The 13747-nt window shown below is 33.5% G+C and overlaps 1 protein-coding gene across 1 annotated transcript in view; it reads right to left on the reverse strand.

Moving 5' to 3' along the window:
• Positions 1-13747, reverse strand: part of LOC137237997 (probable cytochrome P450 313a4) — a 355606-nt gene that overhangs the window by 48849 nt on the left and 293010 nt on the right. The window contains exons 3-6 of the mRNA XM_067762483.1: positions 8161-8358; positions 7920-8102; positions 7789-7864; positions 7590-7716 (exon numbers count right to left, since the gene is read on the reverse strand). Of these exons, the coding sequence (XP_067618584.1) occupies positions 7590-7716; positions 7789-7864; positions 7920-8102; positions 8161-8358 (584 nt within the window). The remainder of the gene's footprint in view (positions 1-7589; positions 7717-7788; positions 7865-7919; positions 8103-8160; positions 8359-13747) is intronic.

Below are 13747 nucleotides of genomic sequence, written 5' to 3' on the forward strand. Positions count from 1 at the left end.
GATCCTGAGTTTTGTGCTCATCGCTGTGTCGAGAGATGTGTTGTATGCCTCCTCGCATGTCCCCCTGAATTTTTCCTCCGTTCTGCTTAGCTGTGCTGCTTCGGTTGCAGGTTCCACTGCGTCTACTCGCTTGTTGAGTTTCTCCAAATACAGCTTGAGACTGGTGGTCCTTTTCCGCTAAGTTTCACCACTTTTCGCAGAATTTTTCTAATTTGTTTATTTGGAAAAAAAAATTTCTTGTCCAAAACTCCGTATTCATCTTCCGACTTGGATTTAGATCGGGTAGCGGGTCCTGACTGTGGCTTAAGGTTTTGGATTGCTCCTTTTTCTCGTCCGCCATATTACAATGTAAACTTGAGTCTAAAATTTTGTGAGAATTTAAGTGTTTCTTACCATTGTAATTTTACTCAGTTTTTGAGATGCCTAGTCCCACTGTCCAATTATGAGTAGCGGAATCTGCACAAACAAGTGGATATGAGCGGCTTTTGTGTTGAGGGTGGAAAATTACTTGTCTTAGCGCTTCTAAGTACAAGTATGTGGTTATGTATATAAATATGTATATATATATGGCGTGGAGAAATAAAAAAGAGAGTGGGTGGAGCTATAATTGCTTTGAGTTGCAATTATTTTACTAAGTTCAGTTCTAAGTTGTGTATTGAGTGAAGTCTTAGTTTAAAAGAAATGCGTATTAGGGTGATTAACTTTTTAGTTTTTTTGGTCCGATAAAATCAATTTTATTATATAGGGGTGGGGGTTTTTTGTTGGAGTAATGGGCTGAGTTTATTTATGCAACTTTAGTTAAGTGCAAAATTGAGTTTTTTGGAGATTTTTTTCTATGTTGCAAAAAATGTATGCAACGGGTTATTTATATTTGGGTAGCAACTAATTTTGGGTGAGAGGATGCTAATGATGAGAACCAATTATATGTATACAAGAGTGTATGAGTACAGTATTTATATATGAGGGTGTTGAGTATATATATATATATATATATATATATATATATATATATATATATATATATATATATATATATATGTATATATATAAATAAAATAAAATAATATGTATATATATATGTATATATATGAGGGGACAAGTAGAGCTTTTTGAGTGACAACCCCCACAGTGTGTTTCACTATCTTTCCAGTATTTGATGTAAAACAACTTTATTTTTGTATTTTAGTTAGTTTATAATTTTTTTCCAACACTTTTTTGCGCGGCGCGTACCCGGTATAAGTTTTTATTTAATTTTTTGCTTGAAAATTTATAAAATTCACTTTTTTCACAGGTAAGTATGATTAAAATTGTATATTTTTTGTGTAATATTCTTTAAATAATTTTTCCTTTTGTAATTTCTAGGTCGCTGAGCTCACTATGGCCGCAAAGGACCATGTATATTTTTCTGGGGGGTAAATCACACTTTTGTGGGGGGTCTAAGTTGTCACTAGCACTTCACTTCACACACCGCCACGTAAAGAAAAATGCACCTTTTAAATACAAAATGTTTAATATATTTTATGGCGGCCACCGTGGTGTGATGGTAGCGTGCTCCGCCTACCACACCGTATGTCCTGGGTTTGCACCCCGGAAAAAGCAACATCAAAATTTTAGAAATAAAGTTTTTAAATTAGAAGAAAATTTTTCTAAGTGGGGTCGCCCCTCGGCAGTGTTTCTCTCAGCTCTCAGTGAAAACTCATCTGCCTTGCAGATGCCGTTCGGAGTCGGCATAAAACATGTAGGTCCCGTCCGGCCAATTTGTAGGGAAAATCAAGAGGAGCACGACGCAAATTTGAAGAGAAGTTCGGCCTTAGATCTCTTCGGAGGTTATCGCGCCTTAAATTTATTTTTTTTATTTTTTTATATTTAATATATTTTTAATATATATTTTAATTTGAACTATTTAATAACTATAATTAAACTTTCTTAGCGGCACTCAAAGAAACTCTTTAACTCGAGAACAATAATGAACGTTAGCGGGCGATAGTTACAGACGAACTGATTTGGCAAATTCTCCTGCGCAGCAGGGAAACTGTAAGTATGTATGTATGTATTTATGTACGTATGTTAATATGAAAATGTACAAAGAGTATAAAAATGCAGAAAACAGTAAGTAAATTCTTATTTTTCAGGGTGCTTGAAAAAGGTGAGTTAAGTAAGTTAATTTAAGTAAATTTAGGTATTTTAACAAAGGGAATGTATCTTAGTACAGGTAAGTATTTTAGAAAAATGATTTAAGTAGATTTAAGGAATTTAAGGTAAGTACAATGTTTTAGTTAAGTTTTACAAGGTAAGTTATTCTAAGGTAAGGATATACATATATAAGTGTAAATTCCTTGTAAATTCGTTTTTCATATTAAATTCATTATTATATTGTAATTGAATAATTAGGGAAAATTTTTGAAATTCAATCAAATTGGAGTTCATGTCTCCAACATTATATATATAATGTATATTTATTTTTAAACTAGCACCAGTTTTTAAATCGTATCTAAAATTTTGATTGTGACAATATACATAAGCACGCTTCTCGCAAACAAATAAAAATACAAGTATCATTTGATTAATTGAGCGCATTTTGATTATACTGTTCAGTAATGCGCACTTTGCAATGCATTTGTATTATGGAGGTCAAGACTCATCCAGTGAAGCTTCGTAAATTACATATTTATATAGAATTGTGTAACTTTATCACTTCAGCCAAATATCACTTTTCATTTTCAGTTGTGATAGAATAGAAGTGTTGTAAATAAGGTAAATCTGAATATTACTGCTCAAAGTATATTAAACAAAGTAATAATGAGCTGGACAGTTCTCCCTTCTCTGTATGAATTATTGTTTCAAATGAAAATTTAAACCGTTGACTTCCGAAAAATTTAATTTTTTTTGTAAACACACACTTTTGTTGAAAAAAAAAAAAACAACAACGCGCATCCGTAATAAGTGTTATCCTGGAATAAATCAGTGTGGGAAGACATTCATTAGTTGTGCTGTTTACAGAGTTACTCAGAATACCAGTTGTTCAATTCTTTAAGGCATCTAGTTCGGATGAAAAGCGACTCCAAGGGGCTCACGTTAAGGAAGTTTTCGCATATTTCCGACCGAGCTGGTTATATTTTTTTGCGAAACCTGGTTCCCAAAGTGACGAAATATTTAGATTGAAATCTACAATTTTCTGAAAACCTAATCGCATTTACGAATTTGCTAGCACTACTACTACTACATGCTACTATAAGTCTTTTCTATTACAATTTTGGCTGAGAAAAATATAATTCCCCCCTTTTCCATGCTAAATAAAAGCAACCCGTACTGATTTTTGATTTCGAGTGCTTCGAGTGAGCAAACCTGCAGTAGTTGAATCATGTGTAGGATCCAAAATATATGTTTAGGCCACAAAGGATTAATGCGCCTGTTTGCAACTTTTTTAAGTAACAATTCATGCAAAACTAAAATTTTTCAATTGTCAATTCTACCTTGTTTAATTAGCTTCTTACTGCTTATCGTTTCAAAACTTTTACTTCTATCCTCATATCTCATGATTTGGAGCAAACTTCGAAAACTATTTTCTGCTTTAAGGGGTATTTTATGACCTACTCGGCCTCCAAATCAAAGCTGGTGATCAGCATCTTAAGCAGCATTTTGAAGAAGGGAAACAAATTCTACTTACACCTCGCCCCAAATCCAAAATGAAATCATCACTTTTTGTGGACAAGTTATTCAAGATGACATTATAAACGATGCAAAAAAGCTACAGCATTCAGTCTTATGGGGGACGAAAGCCGTGACATAGCAGGAAATGAAAAATTATCAATTGGTATCAGACTCTACGATGAAGAAAAGTAAGTTATTCGAGAAGAACTTGTAGGTTTTGTTCAACTAGACGCTATGTATCCAAAACAATTGCCACCGCGATAGATAATTTATCACTGAAACAGGACTTGATCCTATGAAACTTAAAGGACAAGGGTATGGCGGTTGATCAACAATGTCAGGAAAAGAAAATGGTGTGCAAGCTATTTTGAGGGAGAAATATCCTCAAGCTTTATACTTTCATTGCGCAAGTCACAAATTGAATTTAGTAGTAAATGATTTAAATGAAGTCCCCGAAATTCGTAACACTATTGCAACAATCAAGGACGTCATCAATTTTTATCGTTGTTCTCTTGCCAGAAGGAAATATGTTCCACATATTCCTGCTTTTTGCGAAACACGATGGTCAGAGAAATACAGGAGTATTTCAATCTTTCTACAGCACTTTGTCAGCATCGTCAATGGATTCAAAGAACTTCCCATCGAAGGAAACACTTCAACAAAAATAACTTCAAAACAATAACTTTCAGCTGCACTCAGCTGTCACTCAATCAACTTTCATCATATGTCTTTCTTTGATTTCGAAATACTCATCTTATCTTGAGCCAGTGGTTAATATTTTACAATCAAAGCAGTTGGATCTTCTTTCGTGCAGAAAACAAATCCAACGGATCATTCAAATAGCAAAAGATCATCGAATGAATGCGGATTCTGGAATTTATGAATTTTTGACAGATTCAAAGTCGATTGTTGAACAACTAGGATTAGAACTACAAAAACCGAGGACCGTGGACCGTCAAAAACATCGCTCGAATCATCCTGCTTCTGATGACGCTCAATTTTGGAAGAGATCACTTTTAATTCCGTATTTAGATTCATTTGTTGCCTCACTGGAGCAAAGATTTCCTGAAGAGAACTTGCCAACGTATACATTGTTTCACTTGCACAAAGCTAACATGTTGATAATGAATTTCCAAGACTTCAAGAAAGCAACAGAAAATTTTATTCAGTTTTACGGTCTTACAACTTTTGCTGCGGAGGCCGAATTGTGGTATTTTCATTGGAAGGACAAACATTTCAAAGCTGAAGAACTTCATAAGTTAGACCTGTGTGATGTTCAAGAAACGGAAATGTTTTATCCAACAACGAAGCTTGCTTTGTATATTGCTATCGCATTACCTTGTACGACAAGTTCCATAGAACGGACCTTTAGCACGTTGGGAAGAGTAAAGACTTGGCTTCGCTCAACCATGCACATAGAGGTATTTGAGCAATCTGGGCGGCCAAAAATCAATTTTACAAACCCAAGCAAATAAAAAAAAATTATATATATATATATATATATAGGCCAATACTCCAGCGTATTAGAATCAATAATTATTTATTTTCATAATTCAAATGCCTGTTGTGCACATCCACTCAAAGTTGGACCATTCGTGCGTATCTTGCGGCAGTTTTTCACGTTCTTAGAGTATATATATTTTCAATTGATATTTTTACGGGTTTCAGTGAAGTTTATAAAAAAGAAGCCATGGATTCTTATGAGACAGGTAAGTGTGTATAATATTTATGTATTTTAAATTATATATAGTCCTTAACGCCTTCGTAATACAATTTTTAAAAAGTAATGTATTGGAGCAACATTTTTTTCCCAATTTTTTTTCCAAAAGGTTTTTGTTTTAGTGCCCCGCTTTGCCCCGAATTGATTCCAATTTTTTTAGACAACCTGCGTTTTTTTAATTTAAATTGTGGAAAGATTGGTCCCGCTTATTCCCGATTTTTGAAAAAAATTGGTGATATTGAGCGTTGCACAGTGGTGCCATCTCCATAGGGTGAGCAATAAAAATAGCAAACGTACTCCAATTTTGTTGAAATTCGGCGCGTGATCTTGTTGTAGCATAAAAAGAATATATAAGCAATATGGTGATTATTGGTGCCGTGCCACGCCCCCTACTGTTGTGGGCGGTTATATTAAAAGATATCTGATTTTTATGAAACTTAGTTTGGACGTTAATCTCACATTTAGAAACACAATTATAGAATTCGATCTTGTTTGGTGAATCAATGTGCTGATACCGAATCCTAGATCTATTTGGCCAATGTACTCCAAAAACTGCAATCGATGACTAACATTTTTTTGTATGTTCTGTATATAGCTGTATTAAGATTTTTTTTTAATTATGGTTTCTCTGGTCGAGTAATCACCCGTAACGAACTATTCAATCACAAGAAAGAATCAGATGCGGGAAGTATTAAAGAGAAATTAAACAGTTTAAACAAATACCTTCTAAACTTCGGACCTTATTCAAAAAAAGATACTATTGAAACTCGAAAGAGACATACATCGTTTGAACTCCAAGATGATGACCTGTCTGATGATGAGCCCTAAAGAATGATAACTAACCATGCGACTGGACTTCTGTTACAAATAACAGTGTTTCGGTTTGGGATACGAGTTTTAGATTTAGTATTGATTATTTACTAGTCTGGTAATACCACACACATAAGCCATGTATAGAAATTCATTATTTTTCCGCAGGCTTAAATTTTTTTGATAAGTACTTAATAAAATGTGTTAGAATTATCGATGCCAGGCATATAAAAATAAATGCCAAAAATCAGCGAAACGTGCGATCAGCTTGTAAGTTGTACATTATTATACTAGAAGGAATTATTATACTAGAATGTCCGTAGACTTTTTTGAACCAATGTATATATAATAAAGTTAAATATAACTGAAATCACCATGAATAACATAATTAAAAAATTTAAAGCAAAAAACAATAATTTTTTAAGAAACTTTGCTGTCCGTATACTTTTTTGGGCCACTGTATATATAATAAAATAAAATAAATAGTTAAATATAGCTGAAATCACCATGAGTAACATAATTAAACCATTTAAAGCCAAAAAATAATTTTGGCCGCCCAGATTACTCAAATACCTCTATGTGCGATGGTCGAAAATCGTTTGAATGGTAAGAAGATGAAAACCCAAAAGTTGCTCTCGGATTGTTATGATGAATATGATTAATTTTTTTTAGGATTATGCATGATGAGTGTACATAGGAAAATGGTCAAGGATAAAGAAAAGGGTACGGTACTCAGAGTTTTAGAACGATTTGTACATGATCCACACCGTTTGGAACTTGTATAATTCTTGTTTCTTGAGATTAAATGGATGGAATTGCGCAACCTGACCCCGACAGACGTAGAGCTAAGTGCTCAACCTACCTCCCGACGGAATACCTGATGGTGGTACTGGGGGTATATGGTACTCAGACAGTAGGAATTTTAGTGCGGTTAAAGTTCCACACTAATTTTGAGGCTTTCGATGATTCCTCCTCGTAAAAAAAACATTAAATTGGATTCCCCCCCCCCTGATTGTTCCAAAATCAAATCCTGGCTACGCTCTTGATTGCTTCTATCCATGCTACGCAGATTAAAGTGACAAGTTGGGACGGCCGCGAGCTGAGGAGGGACACAGCAAATTAAATGGGGTTACACTGAAATACAACACTTAAATAAAAAAAAAAAAATACAACACTTGGTCGGGAAAAAAATCCCATGTGGCTTCGGTACGAAGAACCGGCTATCGTGGGAAGCACATCGACGACTGCCGTCGGCTTCAGTAACCGGAGGATTCGTCAATCAAAATCGAATGTTCAGCTCTATTATGCACAGAACTATAGGGAGTAAAGGAGAGTTGTCACATACTCGTAAGTTATTACTCTATCCCTGGTTCAACTGGTTATTGAGATGAATAATTGTGCAACTTACTTGTCGTATATATTTTCGAATTTTTGATTTAGCTTCTGTATATGACGAATAATTCCTCCACAACCATTTCAAAACCTTGATTCTTAGCCATGGTGAAAAGCACATTTCAGTCATTGATTCCTGTACACTGTGTTTTCATTTTAGCAATTATTCAAAACATTTTACATTCAAATACATAAAAAAATGTATAGTATATTACCATTTGTAGCACCTTAACAGCTCTTCGTAAACGTTATTTTTACCGTCCAAGGGAAGCATGCCACTCATAGTTGTTTCTAAAAATGAAACCATAATTGATAAAAATTTAAAATTAGAGATTACTGCACATACGTATCGCAATCTTTAGTGTCAAGTTTGGAACCAATTTTGTCAAATCGACTTCTTGAAACGAGAGCTTTTCAAGATTTTCCAAAAATTTATTCACCTCATCGTTAAATATTGGCAAGAAAGTTAAAAGAACTTTATATCCAAACGCCGGATTTAAGAGTCGTCTATGCACTTTCCATTTGGGATCTTTAAAACAATTGTGTTAAAAATTATGATCAATGAATGATTAAAGTCAAATATTTACTTGCTAAACTAAATAGTCCTTTTCCAGTGCCATCATCCAATGCATTATAAATAAAACTCTTATCGATACAGTGAGGAGAATTTAAAATTTCCTGTGCTATGTGGGGGTCGCCAACAACTAAGAATGGATAAGGACCAAGCCATGAAAAAAATGTTTGTCCAAACTTTTTTTCTTCGTTCCGAAATGCTTGTAGGATTTCTGAAAATAAGAGTGTTGTTTAAAAAAAAAAAAACTTTTTAATTAGAAGATAGCCGGTCTATTATGTATTTTACGGCAGTATAAATAGTCTTTTTGACCATTATTTGCTTAGAGCAAAGTTAAATTAAACTCCACTATTTCGGCTCGACGCACTATGGCGCCTTTTGAGATTTTTCTTTGCAAAAATCATAACTTTTGAACTAATGAAGATATTTATATATATTAGATTTATACTGCAACTGAAAGCTAATTATTTGGACTTTGGACAGTTTAAAACGCAGGGTGCCAGAGGAACAGGGTGCTTGACAATAATTCGTCAAATTTGAAAAATTGTAGAAAAATAGAAAAAAAAATTTGTTAAAAACTGAAGGATAAACTTTGAAATTTTTTTTATGAGGATGTATTTGAACATGAAATCAGATAAACTTATGATTTGTATGAAGGAGTGTGGTTCTACCCACTTATGATTAAAAGTTTTGTCTTAGTAGCAAGGTTATCAATATCCACCAAACTTGATGGATGCATTACTTCTTTTAATATGTTATATTCTTATAAAAGTGAAATGTGTACGCTAGGGGATAAGCATATAAACATTGCTTGAAAATTCATTGAATAAATTTACTTCACTACTTCAAAAACCAAATATTTTATTAATACTTAACTAAGAAAAATTATTAAAAGGTGGTCAATATTATTGCATTTGAGCCAAAGATGAACAACTAATAAATTTTTGAGCACTGCCCGCTTATGATAAACAGTTTTATCTTAATAACCGCTTTACTAATTTTATTGATATCTGTAAAACTTTATTACTCTTCTGATAGCAAAATCCTAAGCTTTAAAATAAATATACATAAAGGGTGCTTCAAAACTCATCTTAAAATTTGATAAATTTTAAAAAGATGTAAAAACGAAACTTATATGATTATAATTACTAAATGAAATAACTGTATTATTTATTATAAATAATAAACTTGTATTTATTGATTTCTTTTTTTCAATAAAATAACAAAACTAAGTACTAAATAATTTTTTTGTTGTGATAGAAAAAGGTTGATCATTTATTTAATCTTAACGTAGTCTTCGTCACTTGAAAATATATCCAACAAGGAAACCATTTCTAGCTATAGGTGTCTGTAAGATCTTTTTGTGATCTTACATGCCTCATGGATGATATGACTGAATCAGAAGAGATGGCCACCATGTTGAAAAGGTCTTCGTTTTGCCTAACTCGTGAGATTTTGCAAGCGTTAGTACTTCTATATCTTTTGTAGTCCTTGTTGTTAGATTCTTGAGCTTCTTCAGACAATTCTCCTAATGGTAAACACTGGTATTCTATTAAATCTTTTCCATGGGCCAAAATTTTATGTACCGTTGGTGTGAGCTTTTTCTCAGAATACTTTTGAAGCAGCAGCTCTGAAGTTTAATTAAAATTACTCCCAATCGTTTGACAATATCTCTATCGACTCCAGTAATGCGAGCAATCATTTCATCGTGTTAAAAAATCTTCTTGAGGAGTTTCCATCATTTGTGTTGCCATATCCATACTTTGGGCAGTCAACTCTCAGGCCAAGCTCTTTATAGAATGCATCTTGAATTATTTTTTTTTCTAATGTTTTCTTTTTCCTTAGATGTTGCATTGTCGTCGAAAAGTTTTCCTTGTTGTGGTAGTGTATAAGCCAGTTTCAAAACGAATTCCATGCACCTTATCCTCGCATGCAAAGGCGCTATTCCATACTCATAATTGAGTTCGTCAATAATTGAATCATCAAGATTTTCAAAGTCTTTTTGACTCTTCTTACAGATTGGACATTTCAATGTAGATGATGTGTTTGTTAGTAAGTTTAAAACTTTTCCATCGACCATTGTTAGAAGAAAATCATGCTTTATGGTAATAACATTCCGTCTTCGATTTCAATTATTGTTGGTTCTAATTTTGACATTTGATTTTTTATATCTTTCACTGTAGCTTTTATGAGTTCCGAAGAATCCTTCTCATATTTAAATAATATCTGCCGGCACAATTTAACTGATGACGGCCGTGGATTTTTCCAATATTCTGAAGCTTCATCTTTTAAACGTATTACCATCTGTAATTGTTCCATCGTCTACATTTATTCTTTGTTTATATGCGCTTTGTCCTTATGATCCATCACAGCCCCATTTATTTATCAATGTTAGGCTTTGTGGCAGTGATTCCAACTTTTCTTCAGAAAAACTTTTCAAGAGTCGCATAGACGTATGATCCATTAAGATGTGGAGCTCAACTTCAGCTGATACTTCGGTTATTTTGGCTCTTGGAGGAACTGCTTCTTTCTTGGCTTGAGTGAGTTGTTTGTATTCAGGGAAAAGACCGGCATTATGTTGCAATAATGACTCATGCAATATATTATATTTATCCTTCGATAGCCCGAGATCCATAAACATCGCCAAAGACTATTCAGGAGTGTATCTCCTAGGTAACGCATTTGGGGGTGTGGGAATGCTTTTTTGATCCTTCCCAGTAGCACTGGACTTGCTAACGCAAATGCTTCTATGATATGAGACTTGGTGTTTTCTTCGTCCTTTTTATATTTAATAGCCAATGCTTCTGAAAGATGAGTCGTGGCGATAGTTCTAGCATAATCTGACAGCTTCCTTTTCCTTGTGTAGGTCGAACATTCTTCTATGGGTTTTGTTGGTCTTCATCTAGTTCGATTGGTTGATGTACTAGGCATTTATTCATCCAAAAAACTGTTACCAGCTAGCCAGCTTTCATGCTTACTAATAAACCTTGAAGTAGAACGACCGACAAGTAAGGACGGGGCTGTGCCGAAGACTTCATTCCTTTCATGAATGGGGCTGAACAATAATCTTATCTCGTTCGTAATCTACAAATAATCGGATGTATAAAATAAGAAATATATAGTGAACAGATGTACATACCTAAAAGATTTTTAAGATAAATATAGAATAAAAAATGGCAAAAAACCCCCTTATGTGAACGATCGGTTGTATGGGATATATATTATATATAGCTCCGATCCAAATGATTTTTACAGGAAATCTTCTATGATATATTAGAATATATATCACCAAGTTTCATGTTTTTATATTGGAAACTAAGGGAGAAATGGCCAAAAATCTTTCTATCTGAACGATCGGTTGTATGGGATAGGTATATACTATATACATACAGCTCCGATCGAAGTGATTTTTTCAGGAAATCTTCTATAATATATTGGAATAAATATTACCAAGTTAAACGTTTTTATATTGGAATATAGAGGGAGAAATGGCTAAAAATCTTTTTATCTGAACGATCGGTTGTATGGGATATACATTATATATAGCTCCGATCGAAATGATTTTTTCATGAAATCTTCTATGATATATTAGAATAAATATGACCAAGTTTAACGTTTTTATATTGGAAATTAAGGGAGAAATTTCCAAAAATCTTTCTATCTGAACGATCGGTTGTATGGGATATATACTATATATAGCTCCGATCAAAGTGATTTTTTCAGAAAATCTTCCATGATATATTAGAATATATATCACCGAGTTTCACGTTTATTTTTTCCAAATTGCTGCAGGAATGACCAAAATCGTCTTATCTGAACGATCGGTTGTATGGGAGATATATGTTATGGTGGTCCGATCCTACCGGATCCGACAAATGTCTAATATAATACAAAAATACATCCTTGTGCCAAATTTCACTGAGATATCTCAAAATTTGAGGGACTACTTTACGTTCAAACAGACAGACGGACGGACAGACGGTCATGGCTATATCAACTCAGTTCGTCGCCCTGATCAATTCGGTATACTTAATGGTGAGTCTATCTTCTATATTTCTCAATGTTACAAACATCGGACCAAAGTTAATATACCATTTCATGTTCATGAAAGGTATAAAAATGGCAAAAAACCCCCTTATCTGAACGATCGGTTGTATGGGATATATATTATATATAGCTTCGATCGAAATGATTTTTACAGGAAATCTTCTATGATATATTAGAATATATATCACCAAGTTTCATGTTTTTATATTGGAAACTTTTGGGAGAAATGGCCAAAAATCTTTCTATCTGAACGATCGGTTGTATGGGATAGGTATATACTATATACATATAGATCCGATCAAAGTGATTTTTCCAGGAAATCTTCTATGATATATTAGAATAAATATCACCAAGTTTAAGGTTTTTATATTGGAATATGAGGGAGAAATGTCTAAAAATCTTTCTATCTGAACGATCGGTTGTATGGGATATACATTATATATAGCTCCGATCGAAATTATATTTTCATGAAATCTTCTATGATATATTAGAATAAATATCACCAAGTTTAACGTTTTTATTTTGCAAGATAAGGGAGAAATTTCCAAAAATCTTTCTATCTGAACGATCGGTTGTATGGGATATATACTATATATAGCTCCGATAAAAGTGAATTTTTCAGAAAATCTTCTGTTATATTTTAGAATATATATCACCGAGTTTCACGTTTATACTTTCTAAATTGCGGCAGGAATGACCAAAATCGTCTTATCTGAACGATCGGTTGTATGGGAGATGTATGTTATAGTAGTCCGATCCTACCGGATCCGACAAATGTCTAATATAATACAAAAATACATCCTTGTGCCAAATTTCACTTAGATACCTCAAAATTTGAGGGACTAGTTTGCGTTCAAACAGACAGACGGACGGACAGACGGACGGGCAGTCGGACGGACAGACGGACATGGCAATATCAACTCAGTTCGTCGCCCTGATCAATTCGGTATACTTAATGGTGAGTCTATCTTCTATATTTCTGAACGTTACAAGCATCGGACCAAAGTTAATATACCATTTCATGTTCATGAAAGGTATAAATATGTGAGCTATGTTTATGTTTATTTAAATAAACAGAATACTTTATTCTATGAACTCCAAAAAACGACCGATTTTGGGCGTTGTATTAACCATTGCTTTATGTACTCAAATTATGGAAATGATTTCCAGGTATATTATGCAGCTTGTAACCGAAACATTTGGTTTTATTAACAAATTCCAACAACAAAAGTGACCGTACTAAATTGGCCTCCTTCTAACCTATACCTGCTCAGGCGCGTATTTATACCCAAGGTTGCTTCACTTTATTCGATGTAGAAAGTGAAATCGCAGCTGGACGCAGGTAGACCTTATGAATTCAGGTAACTGAATATTTAGCAAATACCTACTGTAAATTTCACGGATATCTTTTGGTCATTTTTTTATTTTCCATCACAGTTCGAAAAAGGTCCTAAAAATAGGCTTTTCGAAAAATAAGTAGATCTGACAACTTTTATAAAAAAACAACAAATTTTATGTTTTGCTTCAACCTAGAATTAAATATCCCTTTATTGTAA

This window comes from Eurosta solidaginis, chromosome 1, assembly GCF_040869045.1.
Source record: "Eurosta solidaginis isolate ZX-2024a chromosome 1, ASM4086904v1, whole genome shotgun sequence".
Taxonomy (NCBI): domain Eukaryota; kingdom Metazoa; phylum Arthropoda; class Insecta; order Diptera; family Tephritidae; genus Eurosta; species Eurosta solidaginis.